The 16,086-nt window shown below is 44.3% G+C and overlaps 1 protein-coding gene across 6 annotated transcripts in view; it reads left to right on the forward strand.

Moving 5' to 3' along the window:
- LOC121289819 (CAP-Gly domain-containing linker protein 4-like) overlaps positions 1–16,086 on the forward strand; it is a 362,767-nt gene that overhangs the window by 219,256 nt on the left and 127,425 nt on the right. For all 6 annotated transcript variants that reach the window (XM_041209695.1, XM_041209713.1, XM_041209721.1 and 3 more), the window contains one exon: positions 1,458–1,598. In XM_041209695.1, the coding sequence (XP_041065629.1) occupies positions 1,458–1,598 (141 nt within the window). The remainder of the gene's footprint in view (positions 1–1,457; positions 1,599–16,086) is intronic.

The following is a 16,086-nucleotide window of genomic DNA, read 5'->3' on the forward strand; positions in this document are numbered from 1 at the left end:
CTGGAACCGCTGAGCACTACCTGTGCAGGTTGGGGGAGGAGGGAGAATCGTGGCCTGTGCTCTTTCGTGCATGGGTGCGAAAGAGCGCAGAAAAGTCCCTGAGGCAGTTCCGTTCCTCAGGGAGATTAAGTGCAAAAGATGTTAAAAATAAAAAAAAAATATTCAGACATGTCCCCTCATGTGACAGTGTCACATGAGCTGGGACATGTTTATGAATTTTAATAAAATTTTTTAATTAAGTTATAAACCCTTCATGAAACCTCATCCAGACCTTAAGGTTGGACGGGCAGCCCTGACACTTGCCTTAATGAGGTTATTAAAGACCTTAAAAGGCCTTTGACAGTTCGGTGGGCATGCACCTGATTTTGGTGCACGCTCGCCGAATGGAACTTCAGAATGATGCACGGTGACATTGGGACGCATGCCTGACATCACCGCGTGTCAGTTTACACGTTGGCATGCAGGGCCCACCCCTGCATGCCAACCAGAAGATTCTGCCCTAAGGGATAAGCTAGAGCTAACAATACTAAAGAAAATCACCAGGATGCAGCAGAAAGGGGAACAGGGAGATTACAGGGACAAAAGAGGGAACATGAAAAACATATTCTAAAGAGCAAGGGTTTTCTAGGCACACTGAAAATAAAAAAATAGTTAAAGAGAAGATATGATCATTCAGAAGTCGAGAAGGAAGTCTCATTTGGAGAATAACGGTATGGCAAAGATTTTAAAGGCATATCTTCTATTAATTCTTACAAATAATGATGGATTTGAGAATATAGGCGTACTTGCTTGAACTGATAAATGGCAAGTAACATTTGCACAAGACTAGTGTCAGGCAATAACCGCCTCCAACAAGAGAGAATCTAACCATTTCTCCTTGATGGTCAACGACATTACCATAGCTAAACCACCCACCTATCATCATCCTGGGGGTAACCATTAACCAGAAATTTAACTGGACCAGCCATCTAAATACTATGCCTACAAGAGCAGGTCAGAGGATGGGAATTCTGTGGCGAATAACTCACCTCTTGACTCCCCATTTACTAGACTTAAAATTATGTGATGATTTGTGCACTTTGCCTTTCAAACCAATGTGCCAGAGTGGTAGTATGTATGTTTCCTTCCACAATTCCTGGTGTAGTGAATTACATCAATTGTACCATAATGAAAAGTGGCAGGCATTTCCCCATAGGATGGGAACATGGGAAGACAAGTACCCGGGAACACTACAATTCAACTACTCACATTTGGCCTGGGTGTAGGTCATGCACTTGAATAATATATCCCTCCGTGCAACCTTTAGGGGAGAAAAGATTACCTTGAAAATAGTTAATACGGTAAAATCTGTATAAAGGTTGGTTGGAATTTGCAAATAATAGAGTTCTCTTGAGGTAGAGTTATTCCAGAAATGTTCTGCAATGGAAGTTGTTTGCTAAGTTTTTGTTTCTTTAAAGGTATTTTTGCACCGCTTTCCAAGATTAGCAAAGTGCCTGTGGAAAAAAAGCGTTTGACAAGGAAATCATCAAGTAAAACATCAACCCCTGTTCGATCACAAAAAATGGACTTGTCGCATGTTACGTCAAAAGTTAATACAGGTAGGCAGAAATCTGCTGTGGTAAATTAGATATTAATCATAACAAGAAGAGTTATTTTTTGTGTTGCTGAAAATTATTTTCTCTCATGATATTTTAATTTATTGGGTCTTAGCTGATAAAGGTCAGACAAGAGTGTAACAAAAATATCAGTTATAAAGTTAAACCCTTACTTTTATGATTTATTTTTCTTTTTTCTCAGGCTGTTGTGATTGTGCCTAATATTGTTTTTGTTAAAAGGAGATATCGTATTTCTGACAGAAATCGCTAGGGTAAGGTTTGCCTGCTAACTGGTGATAGCTGTAGCAAAACCAATCGAACTAATCAATTATTTTTGAAGTATCAGTAGTCAGGAAACTTGACTGTGTTGATTATTTAAGTGAGTTTCTTTTGAATGTGTGTTTTTTAGTCTGTTTTTCCCCACTTTTCCTGCTTTTATTTTTCTCACCACCTTTGTCTCACCCTCTGCTTGCCTGGAACATGTTTCACAGACTGGTACTTTGACCAAGTGGCCACTGTTTAAGTGTGAGCCTGCATAATAAATATTGTCAGGCTATCTTTTTGCCTGGAACATCCTGTCATGACCAATCCTTTGATTATTCAGTGTTCACATCTGCCTTACCAGCAGGAATAAACAAAAAACATGGCTGATTTTCCTGCACCTTTATTATCTCAAGAGCTCTGAGGCTACATATACGATGAGTTCTTTCTTCCTAGTTAAGCTTCACACAAAAATGAATTCAATCTGATCCCTTCTTGGTCAATTTGGCTCATTGCCTTAACCAGCTGTACCGTTAGAAGTGCCCTGATGTCCTTAAAATGAAACCTAAAAGCATGTATTTTTAAATTAGTGCAGCGTCCAGATTGGAGGCGAGCTGGCATGCAATTTCGTGCCACCAGCCTCCGTGTTGGTTCACCACCATGCTCCTAATTAATTAAAGCCCTGTTCCCTTTCTAACTGGGACTTTCAGTTGTCAATGCATCAGCCCACATCAGCCTGGACTTGGCTCAGGCCAATGTGGTGGGTACAGGGTGGGAAGTGATGGGGGTGCAATGGATGATATGAGGAACCCCTCCCCCTACCGCCTGAGCTCATAACTGATGCTGGGCCACAGCTGGCCCATTGGAGGGGTTGTCCTTCCACAATCACTGTCAAGCAGCTGTGGCTGTTTTAATTTTAAAAAAACTGACCTGTTCTTCAGAAGGCGCTTCAATGTTAAGGTGCCTTCTCTCTTTCCATCATGAATTGGTAACTCCAACCGTGGGCAAAGGGTCTACTGATGTGTCAGTGCTGGAAGGCCTGACATTGGCCCTCCACCCTCAGGAGCCTGCCCACTGTTCTTAAGCCTGCTAAAGTCATTAATTGGTCTGGCCCTTTAAAAATTTCAGCAAGTATGTCTGGGAACATGCTGTACAGCGTCAAGAGCCGGAACTGAACTGATGGCCAGGTCACTGACTCAGAATTGGAAATCCCAGCCTCTGTTGACATTTTGGATCTTGTTTGCATAAGTTGGACATAGCGTTAGATTTTCTAAATAGTTCATATATTTTTGGAGCAAAAAGCAAATGTGGAAATCTTCAACTTCACTAAGATAAAAGCAAAATATAGCAGATGCTGGAAATCTGAAACAAAAACAAAAATTGCTGGAAAAACTCAGCAGGTCTGACAGCATCTGTGGAGAGAAAGGCAGAGTTAATGTTTCGAGTCCCTATGACTCTTAGTCAATCGAAAGGTTAACTCTGTCTTTCTCTCTGCAGATGCTGTCAGACCTGCTGAGTTTTTCCAGCAATTTTTGTTTTGTTTCAACTTCATTAAAACTGACAAGTTTAACATAGAATAGTACATTTACATTTTGTTTAATCCTGTTATAAAGCAGCGCAAAAAATTTCAGTAATTTATTTTACTTGGGCTGATTTTGGGACTATCATTTTGAAGAAACTTGCATTAAAAGTGATGTGAAGTGTAAACACACCACATTCTTTTTCATTCACTATCATCCAAAAATTATTGGTAAAATAAGGAGTCCAACAAGGAAATTTGATAAGAATGTATGCCACTTTTAAAAGATTTCAATCTTGCACTGGATGCTCCTCATTTCTGAATGCTGTGCATAAATATAGATTTTTAATTGTTAATTTTTCCATCTGGTTATAGAGTGGTTGGAGAAGAGCAACTTTCTAGTCTTATGTTGCATTGCTCTAATTTTTTTCATTTTTTCTCAGAATGTGGCCATCGTTTGATAAAGTGTCACATCAAAGGTTATTGCAGAAAATAAAAACTCATGGTCTATGGGGTAACATATTGGTATGGATAGAAGATTGGCTAACTAACAGGAAGCAGAGAGTAGGCATAAATAGTTCATTTTCTGTTTGGCAGGATGTGACGAGTGGTGTGCCACAGGGATCAGTGCCGGGCCTCAACATTTTACAATTTATATAATTGACTTGGATGAAGGGACTGAGGGAATGGTGGCTAAACACAAATATAGATAGGAAAGTAAATTGAGAAGAGGACGTAAGGAGGCTACAAAATGACATAGGCTAATTGAGCGGGCAAAGATCTGGCAAATGGAGTATAGTGTGGGCAAATGTGAAATCGTTCATTTTGGCACGAAGAATAAAAAGGAAGCTTATTATCTAAATGGTGAGAGATTGCAGAACTCTGAGATTCAGAGGGATCTGGGTGTCCTAGTGCATGAATCACAAAAGATTAGTATGCAGGTACAGCAAGTAATTAGGAAAGCTACTGAATGTTATCATTTATTGTGAGGGGAACTGATTATAAAAGTAGGGAGATTATGCTTCAGTTGTACAGGGCATTGGTGAGACCACATCTGGAGTATTGTGTGTAGTACTGGTCTCTGTATTTAAAGAAAGATGCAATTCAGAGAAGGTTTACTAGACTAATACCAGGAACGGGTGGGTTATCTTATGAAGAAAGGCTGGACAGGTTAGGCTTGTATCCACTGGAATTCAGAAGAGTAAGAGGTGACTTAATTGAAACCTTTAAGATCCTGAGAGGTCTTGAAAGAGTGTGTGTGGAAAGGATGTTCCCTGTTATGGGAGAATCTAGAACTAGAGGGGTCACTGTTCAAAAATAAGGGGTCGCTCATTTAAGACAGAGATGAGGAGAAATTATTTCTCTCAGAGGGTTGTGAATCTTTGGAACTGTCTCCCTTGAAAGGCGGTGGAAGCAAAGTCTTTAAATATTTCCAAGGCAGAGCTGGATAGATTCTTGATTAACAAGGGGGAGAACAGTTATCGGGGGCAGGCAGGAATGTGGGGTTGAGGTTACATTAAGATCATGATCTTATTGAATGGCGGAGCAGGCTCGAGGGGCCTAGTGGCCTACTCCTGCTGCTAATTCATATGTTCATTTGTATTGCCAAGACTGGCATTTATTTTTCATCCCTAATTACCCATAGGAAGGTGATGGGCTTCTTGAACTGCTGCAATTGGTGAGGTGCAGGTCCTTTCACAAGCCTATTAGGTAGGGAATTCCAGGATTTTGATCCAGTAACGATGAAGGAGAAACAGCATATTACCGAGTCAGGTTTGGAGGAAACTTAGAGGTGCTGGACGGAATTGTCCCAGTTTTTCATAAGCGCAGTAGCAGGTGTGAAAAAAGTCGTTTTACCTGTCGGCTGCAATGGCAGGTTTTTGCGCCGTATTGCCCCTCCCTGCCTCATAAATTATGCAGTCATGAGAAACGCGCCGGATAGCTGGTGCCAGGCCTCCAATTAGCCTGCCACACTGTTACCTAGCCGCTTCCTCACGCCGGGCACTACATTTAAATGCAGCCACGCGCCTACTTTTCAATGTTTGCAACCCAGGACTGCTCCGCTGAAAACATGGCCCCAAGAGCCAGGAAGATTGCAGCCTCCTGATTTAGTGACGCATCCCTGGGACACCTTCTGGATGCCATGTAGGTACATCATAAAGTCCTCAAGCCCTGCTCAGGCGCAGGAGGTCCATCAGTTCCACCACTCCGGCTTGGGAGGCAGTGGTAGAGGTGGTCAGTGCCAATGTTGCACGCAAGAGGTCGGCCATCCAGTGCAAAAAACAGATGAATGATCTCATCCGTGCCGCCAGGGTAAGGCAACCAGTTCTGTCGAAGGGTCATGAGGACTCGAAACTTCAACTCTTTTCTTCTCCGCCGATGCTGCCAGACCTGCTGAGTTTTTCCAGGTAATTCTGTTTTTGTTAAGGCAACCATCTCATCATTCTCAACTCACCCACTCACAAGCCCATTACACATTCACTGGTATCTCACTCACTGCCAGCTCAAGGGACATCACCACTCACACTCTCACACACATCCTCACACCTCCATCTGGATTCATCTCCTCTGGAGATTGCCTCCTCATCCCGTCTGTGGGTCCATTCAGCACACACGCATGCCTGCCATCCTTCTCATTGGCCTGGCATGAGATTGGTTCACGCTCTCTCCATCTGTCTTTATGCAGGACAAGATTGTGCACACTCGCTGGAAGAGGTTCCAGACTGGGGGTGGAGCGCTGGACATCAAGGTCCTCTCTGTATTCATGGGTCATGCTTTGATGCTGGCCAGAGGGGATATCAACCATTCCTACAGCCCTGGTGAGGTCAGCAATGAATACCCATGTGAGGATCCTGCACTACGTCATCCCTCTCCCAATGCTATTCTGAGTCAACTGTTCTGTATTCAACACAGCTGCCAATCTCCACTTTCTTTCCTAGGTACATCTGACACGTCGCCCTCAGGCAACCGTGACCCTGACCCCAGCGCTGAGAACATCTTGGATGAGGACCCTGAGGGCAGTACCATTGAAGACCTGTCACGACACTCACCCACATCCTCCACCAGCGCAGCGACACACACCTTGATGGGACGTAGAAACATAGAAACATAGAAAAAAGGAGCAGGAGTAGGCCATTCGGCCCTTTGAGCCTGCTCCACCATTCATTATGATCATGGCTGATCATCCAACTCAATAGCCTGCTCCCGCTTTCTCCCCATATCCTTTGATCCCTTTTGCCTCAAGAGCTATATCTAATTCCTTGTTGAAAACTACAATGTTTTGGCCTTAACTACTTTCTGTGGTAGTGAATTCCACAGGCTCACCACTCTCTCAGTGAAGAAATTTCTCCTCATCTCAGTCCTAAATGCTCTACCCCGTATCCTCAGACTGTGACTCCTGGTTCTGGACTCCCCCACCAACAGGAACACCCTTCCTGCATCTACCCTGTCTAGTCCTGCTATAATTTTATAGGTTTCTATGAGATACCCCCTCGTTCTTCTGAACTCCAGTGAATCCTAACCGACTCAATCTCTCTTCATATATCAGTCCCAACATCCCAGGAATCAGTCTGGTAAACCTTCGCTGCACTCCCTCTATAGCAAGAATATCCTTCTTCAGATAAGGAGACCAAAACTGCACACAATATTCTAGGTGTGGTCTCACCAAGGCCCTGTATAATTGCAGCAAAACAGCCCTGCTCCTGTACTCGAATCCTCTGGCTATGAAGGCCAACTTACCATTTGCCTTCTTTACCGCCTGCTGCACCTGCATGCTTACCTTCAGTGACTGGGACCTAGGTGTAGAATAACTTCGGGATCACAATCTGGTTAACCCACCACACAATCTGTCCAACAGCAGGCAGATGCAGGAGCATCCTTGGTCGCTGGCACTCGGAGGGCTGTTGGAGGCAAGGAATCAGCTGAATCTAAGTCAGATGATGAGCCTCTGGACTCGGTCTTCAATCAGTTGGTGGAACTACAAAGGCAACCACAGGAACTTCAGGAAGGGATATCTGGTGCACTCCTCAGATTGCAAGAGACGACGTAGAAGTCTGACTGCCTTCGGTCCGAGGTGATAGCGCTGGAGTGCCAATACACTGAGGTCAACACTGGCAGGATGGCAGCCTCCATGGAGACCTTGTTCCAGGTCATCGGTCCTGCACTGAACTTCATCGCTGATACCATATTTGGCCTCCAGCAGTGTCAATGTGAGACGTGTGCGGGGCAGCTCGATCGCACTCCAGCTTCTCCTTCTCTTCAAGGGATCAATCAGGGGCCATCGAGCACCTGTAGGGAGGAGGATCAGCAGCTGGACACCCCGGGGTCATCCACCAAGGGGACTCCGAAAATGTCCTACCAATCCAAATCCCCTCTTCCTGTGACCCCTGCAGCTCCAACTCAACAGGCCACGGAGGGTGCAGCTGGTCCAGAGCAGGACATCCAAAGCAGGCCGGAGCCCTGCAAGTCTCGGCCCTCCAGAGGACACCAGCTAAGGCTATCACAGACAGAACATAGCAGTCAGCAGGCTGCCTCCACCTCCACTGTGAAAGTTCGGAGAGTACCAAGACATGGCAGCAGAATTAGAAAGGTTAAGAAGATGTAATTGCTCAGCCTGGGTACGGGTATTAAACATTTGTTAATAATGTTCACTATGGTAAATAAACTCCCAAGAATGTCTCCTTGCCTGTGGCCCCTTGTTATGATGAGTCACGTTCGTGTCACTCAGATGTGAAACCTTGGCTCCTGCGCAAGATAACAGCAGGTGTCTCAGTCTAAGGCCTCTTCCCTTTGCACACACTTCTCTTCAGACCAAAGTGATGATCCAGTTTCACACTCAATGGACACATTACTGATGCCTGTACCTCGATGGTGCTTGTCATCGCTGCCAGAATGTTGTCGGCAGGCATCACAGAGTTCCGTCATTCCCTCTGTGTGTTCTCAACACTTTTCAAGTGTGGCTGGCCTCCATTTCTTCAGCATCTATGATTGGTGACGTGTGCTCCTGAAGGAGTCAGATGCTGAAGGCTGACAAAGGATTAGGTGCACTTAAAGTTTCATGGCTGCGTCTCCGCGATATGACCATGGTCACAGAGTGCAAGTGAGCTGCCCTCAGCTAGACAGGAGGCAGGTGTTCACAGAGGCTATGTGAAGATCTCTGCAGTGTCCTCACTGCGTGTCATCATCATCCTCCTGGAATCTAGTGACTATTAGGGCCTCCTCTGCATCTCCGTGACATGAGCCTGAGCTCTGAGGGTATATGCACTGTCAGCAGCCGCACAGGAGTCAAACACTCACAGCTGCAAGGTGAGGATGTCAGGACTGTCCTCACTGCATCTCGTTATCATCCTCCATGAATCTTGTGCTATGAGGGCTTCCCAAGCACACCTGCCTCGTCTGGCCACTGCAATGGCCTCATCGCTGGCATCCTCGCCTTCGAGGACCTCATCACCGTCATCCCCTTTGACGTCTTCCTCATCGGAGGAGACGTGCAGCTCTTCTATCTCCTCTTCAGCTAGGTCCTCCCCGCCTTGCAGTGGCAGGTTGTGGAGCTCGCAGCAAGTTATGATGATGTGTGACACCCTTGGTGGACTGTATTGCTGTGCTCCACCTGACCTGTTGAAGCACCAGAACCTCATTTTCAAAATGCCTATTGTTTGCTCCACCAAAGTCCGGGTCGCAGCATGAACCTTGTCTGAGGCTGCTGCACGGATGTCATCAGCCACATCCTCTGTGGGTAGCCCTTGTTCTCGAGAAGCTAACCCTGCAGCCTCTTAGGACCTGGAAGCTCTGTAGGCTGCATTTATGGTGGTTGCACACCAGCTGAACATTCAGCGAGTGGAAGCCCTTGCAGTTGGTGTAGTTGACTGCTTGTTGCCACAGAGATCGAAGCAGCACATGAGTGCAGTCATTGACACCCTCCATCTACGGAAAACCAGAGATCTGCACAAATCCCAGCGCTCTTGCATCCTGGCTTTCCTGATCCCAATCAAAATGCACAAAGTTCTGTGCCTTTGCAAAGATGGTGTCCGTAACTTCCTGGAAATACTTGTGCGTGGAGGCTTGTGAGATCCTGCACAGGCCACCTGTCATGAGAGTATAATCATTTTCATAATATTTTTCTGGTTTATTGTAAAGTAGGTTTATGGGGGTTGTATTGTTCTGTCTGTATGTATGATTTAATTACATTTTATAGCCAACAGACTGCAAGTTGAAGTTATCAAAAGAAGTAAGGTGTAGAAGTATCTTTAATATGCTAATGAGTAAACATGGTTGGGGTCTTAGCATGTAAGGTGTAAAGGGAATTTGCATTTTTAGATAGATGAAGGGGGATTTGAATTTCAAAGAGGTTAATGAGAATAGTAGCAATATGAAAGATTATATTATAAGAAAGGTAAAGTTTCAAAGACATTTGGAAACAATGGAATTTACATATTAAAAAGGGTGAAACATATAAAAAGGAGAATGAGGCTCTATGTCAGGAGAAGGCACTGTGAGACCTAACAGAAGTGTGTGAAGCCTCCAGCATTTGCGCTTAAACCTGCTGTCTACAGAAACTGAAGCTGGAGAGGGCCATTTTGAATTCTAAGGTGTTGTGTTGATTTTGCTGGATCTGTTTAAAATCTAAAATCTATTTTTGGACCATTGCGTTAAAGAGATGTTACTGGGAGCCAGGTTAATTAGGGATTTTAGGAGTTATTGTAGTATTAATTTTTAGTTCTATGTATGTGCTTGAAATCTCTTTTGTTAATAAATATTTTAATTTTAGCTTTTTAAAAAATCTCTAAAGTCTTGGTGGACCTATTACTCCTGAATTCAGTGCACACATCTCTGTTGTGATAGGGGGATTAAGTTTCCCTTGTGGATTTTATCCTCCTGGCACACATCATCGGCCACTTCATAACAAACCTGTGGAACCCTGAAAGGAGCCACTGGTGTAAAAATTGTACGCTGCAGTCACTTTCATGGCCACTGGCAGTGGATGCCCTCCATGTTCCCATGGCATCAAATCTTGCAGTAGGTAGCATAGGTTCCTAGACATGCGCAGCCTTTGACGACACCGGTCCTCAGTCATCTACGGGAATGACAAGCGCCTTTTATAGACCCTGGGCCGAGCGACATGCCTACAAGCGACAGCTCTCTGCGGATCTTCAGCTGCATGTGCAGCAGTCCTTGCCGTCCCTTCATCTTGAAGGAGGTGCTGCTCACTTTGACGAGCCAGGTGCCTCCATCGCACTCTTCTTCTCTGCTTCCTGTAAGCCAGGTATACTGCTAAATCGCAGGCTCCATGATCCTGATGTTGCCCCCTCCAGGATCAAAGAGAGAAACACATGAGTTAGCATATGTGTCCTAAAAACCTCTCTTGATTAAGTCTGAAGGCCCCTTCACGCATGCAGGAGAGTGCTGGACACCCCTTGGATGGCTAGTGTATAGTACGCTTCATGGATGTCCAAAACCCCAACCACCACCATCCCACTCCACTTGACCGATTGGCAGCAGCTTCCGCCACTGGACTGCATGCTGTGTTCTCAGCCCAGGTGCAGGCATTCCCTTAACCCACACTGCAAGGCTGCGCTGTTAGCTTGAGCCATGAGGGAGACTGGTCCAAACCTTAATAAAGACATTGCAAGGGGCTGTGAGCGCCTCCACTATTAATTGTGCCATGACCACCTTTCGCAAGGGTGTTCTACAACTTGCCCAGTCGGCTAATTGTTCTGCTGCCCCCTAAAAGGCACATTAATTTACAGTCTGTGCCCAAAGGGTGAAAAGTTCTGGAGCATTTGCTGGCATTTTTGTGCTCTTGCATTACTTGAGTAGGAAGGAAAACTTCAGAGGCCTGACTCCAAGCATGTCAATGGAGCTTCTGTTGAACAGCCTCAACTGCAGAAGAATGCTCACTTTTGACAAGCTTTTCCAAGTGCTTGACCAACCGGGAAAAGCAACTTATCTGTGTCTCCCCCGAATGCATGGCGTCTCTTCCTTTAAGTCTTATGGGTGATGCTCACGAGCACTGCGCAAGGTTGTGTGCACTTACCTCCAAGTTCCCCTTGAAGTTCAAGTCGCCAGTTGCACACTTTTTAAAGGCCGTCATTTTGAAGTCACGCTGATGTGGGCAGTAAATTTGATGTGGTGGGATGATTCCGGTGAGTAGGGCTTATAATGAGATGTAGAGTAGTGAAATTACGTTCCCAACATGCAGCAGTGAGAAACATGGCCCACCATTGACTGGTGGAGGGGATGATCGCAAACTGGTTTTGTGACAGCGTGAAACCAATTTTTGGGCTTCTCACCATATTGTCCGCTCACTCCTGGCATGACGCCTGCCGCCAACCGGACCGTACAATTCTGCCCAATGATTTTTACATGCAACTGCTGAACTAGCCCTTCTTGGTGATGGAGGTTGCTGTGTTTGGGACGCACTGACAAAATAATTTGATGAGTTGCTGCATTGCATCCTGTAGAAATTTAACACTACAGCCACAGTACAATGGTGGTGGAAGGAGTGCATGTTTACATTAATGGATGAGTCGCTGATCAAGCAGTTAGCTTTGCCCTGGTCAGAGTCAAGCTTCTTGAGTATTATTGCATCCAAGGCATCTTGAAAGATTTAGATGTGCCAGCAAAGGAAGAGAAAAACAAATAGTTCATGGGAGCCTTCGGACAAATGTTGACAATAATGTTGAAAGTAAATAGTGGAGTTTAGAAATTTAGTCATGCAGAGCTATTGGGCACTAAATGGCCTCCTAAGGCTCTAACATGACAGGTAGGAAGTGCACACTCAGTATGAGGCAGCAGTTGTATTTGTAAAGGCCAAAATATTGGCATATACTGCACATGCTTGAAACAGCCAGTAGGCCCTTTGTATATGCAAATAAAGGCTCCAAGAACAACAACTTACATTTATATAGCACCTTTAACATAGTAAAATGTCCCAGGTGCTTCACAGGAGCAATTCAAACACAATTTAACAGAAAGCCACATAAGCCACAATCTAGACATCTTGGTGGGTTGTGGGTCTGGAGGAAATTACAGAGGCAGGAGGGGCAAGGAGAGATTTAAAATCAAGGTGCCATTTCTGGACTGGGAGCCAATCTAGGCCAGCAAGCACAACGGCAATATGTGAACTGGACTTTGTGGGAGTTTGGATACAGGAAGCAGAGTTTTGGATGGGTTCAAATTTATGGAGGGTGCCTGTTCAAGGCCCCTCTGAAAGAAAGGTTTGTCCTGAGACATTTGGTGCAGACAGGACATACAAATGACCTAAAGTCTATTTAAGGCATGGACACTACATACCATTTTTATGTTCCTTATCAATATGACGGGCAGTGTGCTTCCAGCCCTTAATGAGGGTGTACTTCCTTTCTGCCATACTGAAGGCTTAGGAGGCCAGTTAGAGCCTTAAAGATGGGCACTGAATTTCTAGGCTATCATCTTTATCTTTATTGTCCTTGATCACAAAATTGGATAGCAGTAAAAATTGCATAATTTTAATTTCATTGGACTACATCCAAAATCTCAGATTCAGATTGAAGCTTTGGATTGTTGAGCATGAATAATGTGGAAAATTTACAGACCACCTATATTTTCCATCAGCTGTTCATATTTAATTCTATCTTTCATTTAGAAATGTTTGTATCAAATACAGTGATGGGGCAAATAATGTGTGAACAGTTTATTTTGCTACCTGCCATTTGTTATTGTTTCTCTGAAAGTAAATTATTTGGAATAAATTCCAAGTTGATTATTATAAATTTGCTTCCTTCTCTAGTGTCAGTCATAGTTTGCTTTCTAAAAACAAACTGATGAATTTATACACCCTCACTTGATTATCACACTAATTGAAAGGATCTATAAGTAATTCTTCCTTTGTCTGAATTTTATTCAAGCCCAAGTACAAAAGAAGAGCAGTCATATAAAAGTGATTTTACTCTAAGGTGTTTGATCTTTGACGTTTCTCTAAGAAAATGGTAATAGCAAAGATGTAAAATTCTGTTATCGCGGTGTACACATTATTTTTGAGTGGTGACAAACTTTGCTGTAATATAAAGCAGTAAAACATCAGAGGGAAGAAAATACAATGGCTGTAATAAATAATTGGTGGTTGTTATATTGCAGGGACAATTAAGTAAATTGCTGTGCAAGTTAAAAAGTTGTTGAGCAACTTTCTGACCTTCAAATGTTGCATGTATTTACATGCATTATAAAAAGAAGTATTAGCATGAGGAAAAGGTAGCTTGATAGTCTCATCATACTTGTCAAAAGCAAATTTCTGCTTGGTTAATCCATCTGTGTACTTCAATATCCTTTGCATGTTTCACTTGTTCCTACTAAATAATTTTATGTAAATTTTTGTTTCTGAATATTATTAAGTAAATTAAGAAAAAGGAAAACCACGAGGTCTCTCTGCCTGCTTCTACCTGGTGCATAGGGATGCCTGCCAGAAAGCCTGCAGTCAGTATCAAGGAGCATGGAGAAGTCCAGTACCAACTTGTCACAGGGATTTGTGCAGAACTTGGAGCTCATTCTTCCCAAGGTGGAAGTGGTGACCAACTCCATCAGCACACATGTGGACTCAACCATGATGCAGCATCCAATGGCCGATGTGACAGCTTCAGTTGGAGCATAAGCAGCTTTTATTAAAATTCTGGATGCTGCAGTGAAAGGTCAGACTTCTGTCATGCAACATCAGCTGGTGCCATGCAAAATCAGCTTGCTGCCATGCAAGCTCTGATTGCTGCCATCATGATTTTGGATTACAGTGCACAGGAGCTTGCAAGATGTCACAGCAGTCCAATAATATGTCCTCCAATAGGTTACTAGGATTGTGGCACCACCTCAAGTGAGGAGTGGTAGTTGCTTTGTGAAGCACAAACCTGCTGCTCTCTCAGGAAGTCAGCATTCATCCTCCCACTCCTGCTAGTCCATTAATGTCCCTGCTATTGCCTGTCAGCCAGACAGGTTCAGGCTGTTACCGCTCATGGCAAGATAGTGCAGTCCACAAACAGACCTTCTAGAACCAAAGCTGCTTACGTTCGTCCTCCAATACTACCTGCACTGAACATCAGCAGCCTTCCACCAGCCATACTGCAGCCACTGGAGTAACACTATATTGGAGCACTAAAAAAGGCAAAGGCATGTGGAATAGAGGTAATAAGGGAATGCGTAAGGTTGACTATGATGGCCAGTGACAAAGGGAAGCGAAGGTATGGGACTGTCAGTGAATGTGAAATTGGGATTGCAGCTATGGACATCACACTCAGATGAGTTCTTCACAGAAGGCCCCAAAAGAAAGGGGCTATGTAAGTTGCTTCCTCCCATCCTCTTCTGTCTCCTCATGATGGCAAGGTTGTGCAGCATACAGTAGACTGCCATGAAACTGGTCAGCTGCTCTGCCAATACTGCAAGGCTCGTCTTGACTGGTCCAGGTAATGGAAATGTTGTTTCAGCATCCCAACAGTTTGCAGTATCAAATTTTGTATGGCAACATGGTTTTCATTGTGTACATGGTGTACATGAATGGTACATTAGAGTCATCAGCCATGTGGCCAGTTGATAGCCCTTGTCTTCAAGTAGCCACCCTTTGATTTGCCATAATAATAAAAACAAAAAAACTGCGAATGCTGGAAATCCAAAACAAAGACAGAATTACCTGGAAAAACTCAGCAGGTCTGGCAGCATCGGCGGAGAAGAAAAGAGTTGACATTTCGAGTCCTCATGATCCTTCGACAGAACTAGAGTGAGTCCGAAAGCAGGTTTTAGTAAACACCTTGTCAAACACCAGGAGAGAAATGGAAAGCAATGAAGGTGAGCAAGGCAAAAGAGAGATACGGAAATCTTGTCGCAGAGACGAACAGAACTTCTTCAAGGAGATAGGCATTTCTTGAAGAGCAGTGGCAGTCAATTAAACACAGATAAAAACAAAAAAACTGCGGATGCTGGAAATCCAAAACAAAAACAGAATTACCTGGAAAAACTCAGCAGGTCTGACAGCATCGGCGGAGAAGAAAAGAGTTGACGTTTCGAGTCCTCATGACCCTTCGACAGAACTTGAGTGAGTCGAACTCACTCAAGTTCTGTCGAAGGGTCATGAGGACTCGAAACGTCAACTCTTTTCTTCTCCGCCGATGCTGCCAGACCTGCTGAGTTTTTCCAGGTAATTTTGTTTTTGTCTTTGATTTGCCACGGTGGGTCAAATGCAGCTGGGACAGCAGACTGCCACATAAGAAAAGCATCATGACTGCTGCTGAGAAACCAGCATCGATCTGCATGATTCTTTGCCTATGATTAAACGTCTGTTGGTCGTTGAGGTCCTTTTGGTTCAGTATAGAACAGAGTTGATTGCAATGACTGCAAAGTGATGTGCGTGTAATCAGTGACACCATACCCCATGGGAAAACCTGCAATTCTAGGAAGGCCTTGTGTTCACTCCACCTGCATCTACCTGTAAAAAGGGAATAAAGTATAATCAGCTGTTAATGAATAGAGAGTGTCAGTGACCTCGTTCATGCAAGAGTATATGGAAAATGGTGAGATGTATCCATCTCCGTTTGGAAGGAGTCAAGCACATTCATTGCCTTGGTCACCTTCACAGCCACTGGCTGTGCAGCGCTTACCATGCTCTGAAGTTGTGGCTGCAACAGGTAGCAGTTTTCAGTGAGGACATCCTTACTGAAGCGCAGACATGGCACACATTGTTCTTCACTCATCATCAGG

Source organism: Carcharodon carcharias, chromosome 2, assembly GCF_017639515.1.
Source record: "Carcharodon carcharias isolate sCarCar2 chromosome 2, sCarCar2.pri, whole genome shotgun sequence".
NCBI classification, from domain to species: Eukaryota; Metazoa; Chordata; class Chondrichthyes; order Lamniformes; family Lamnidae; genus Carcharodon; species Carcharodon carcharias.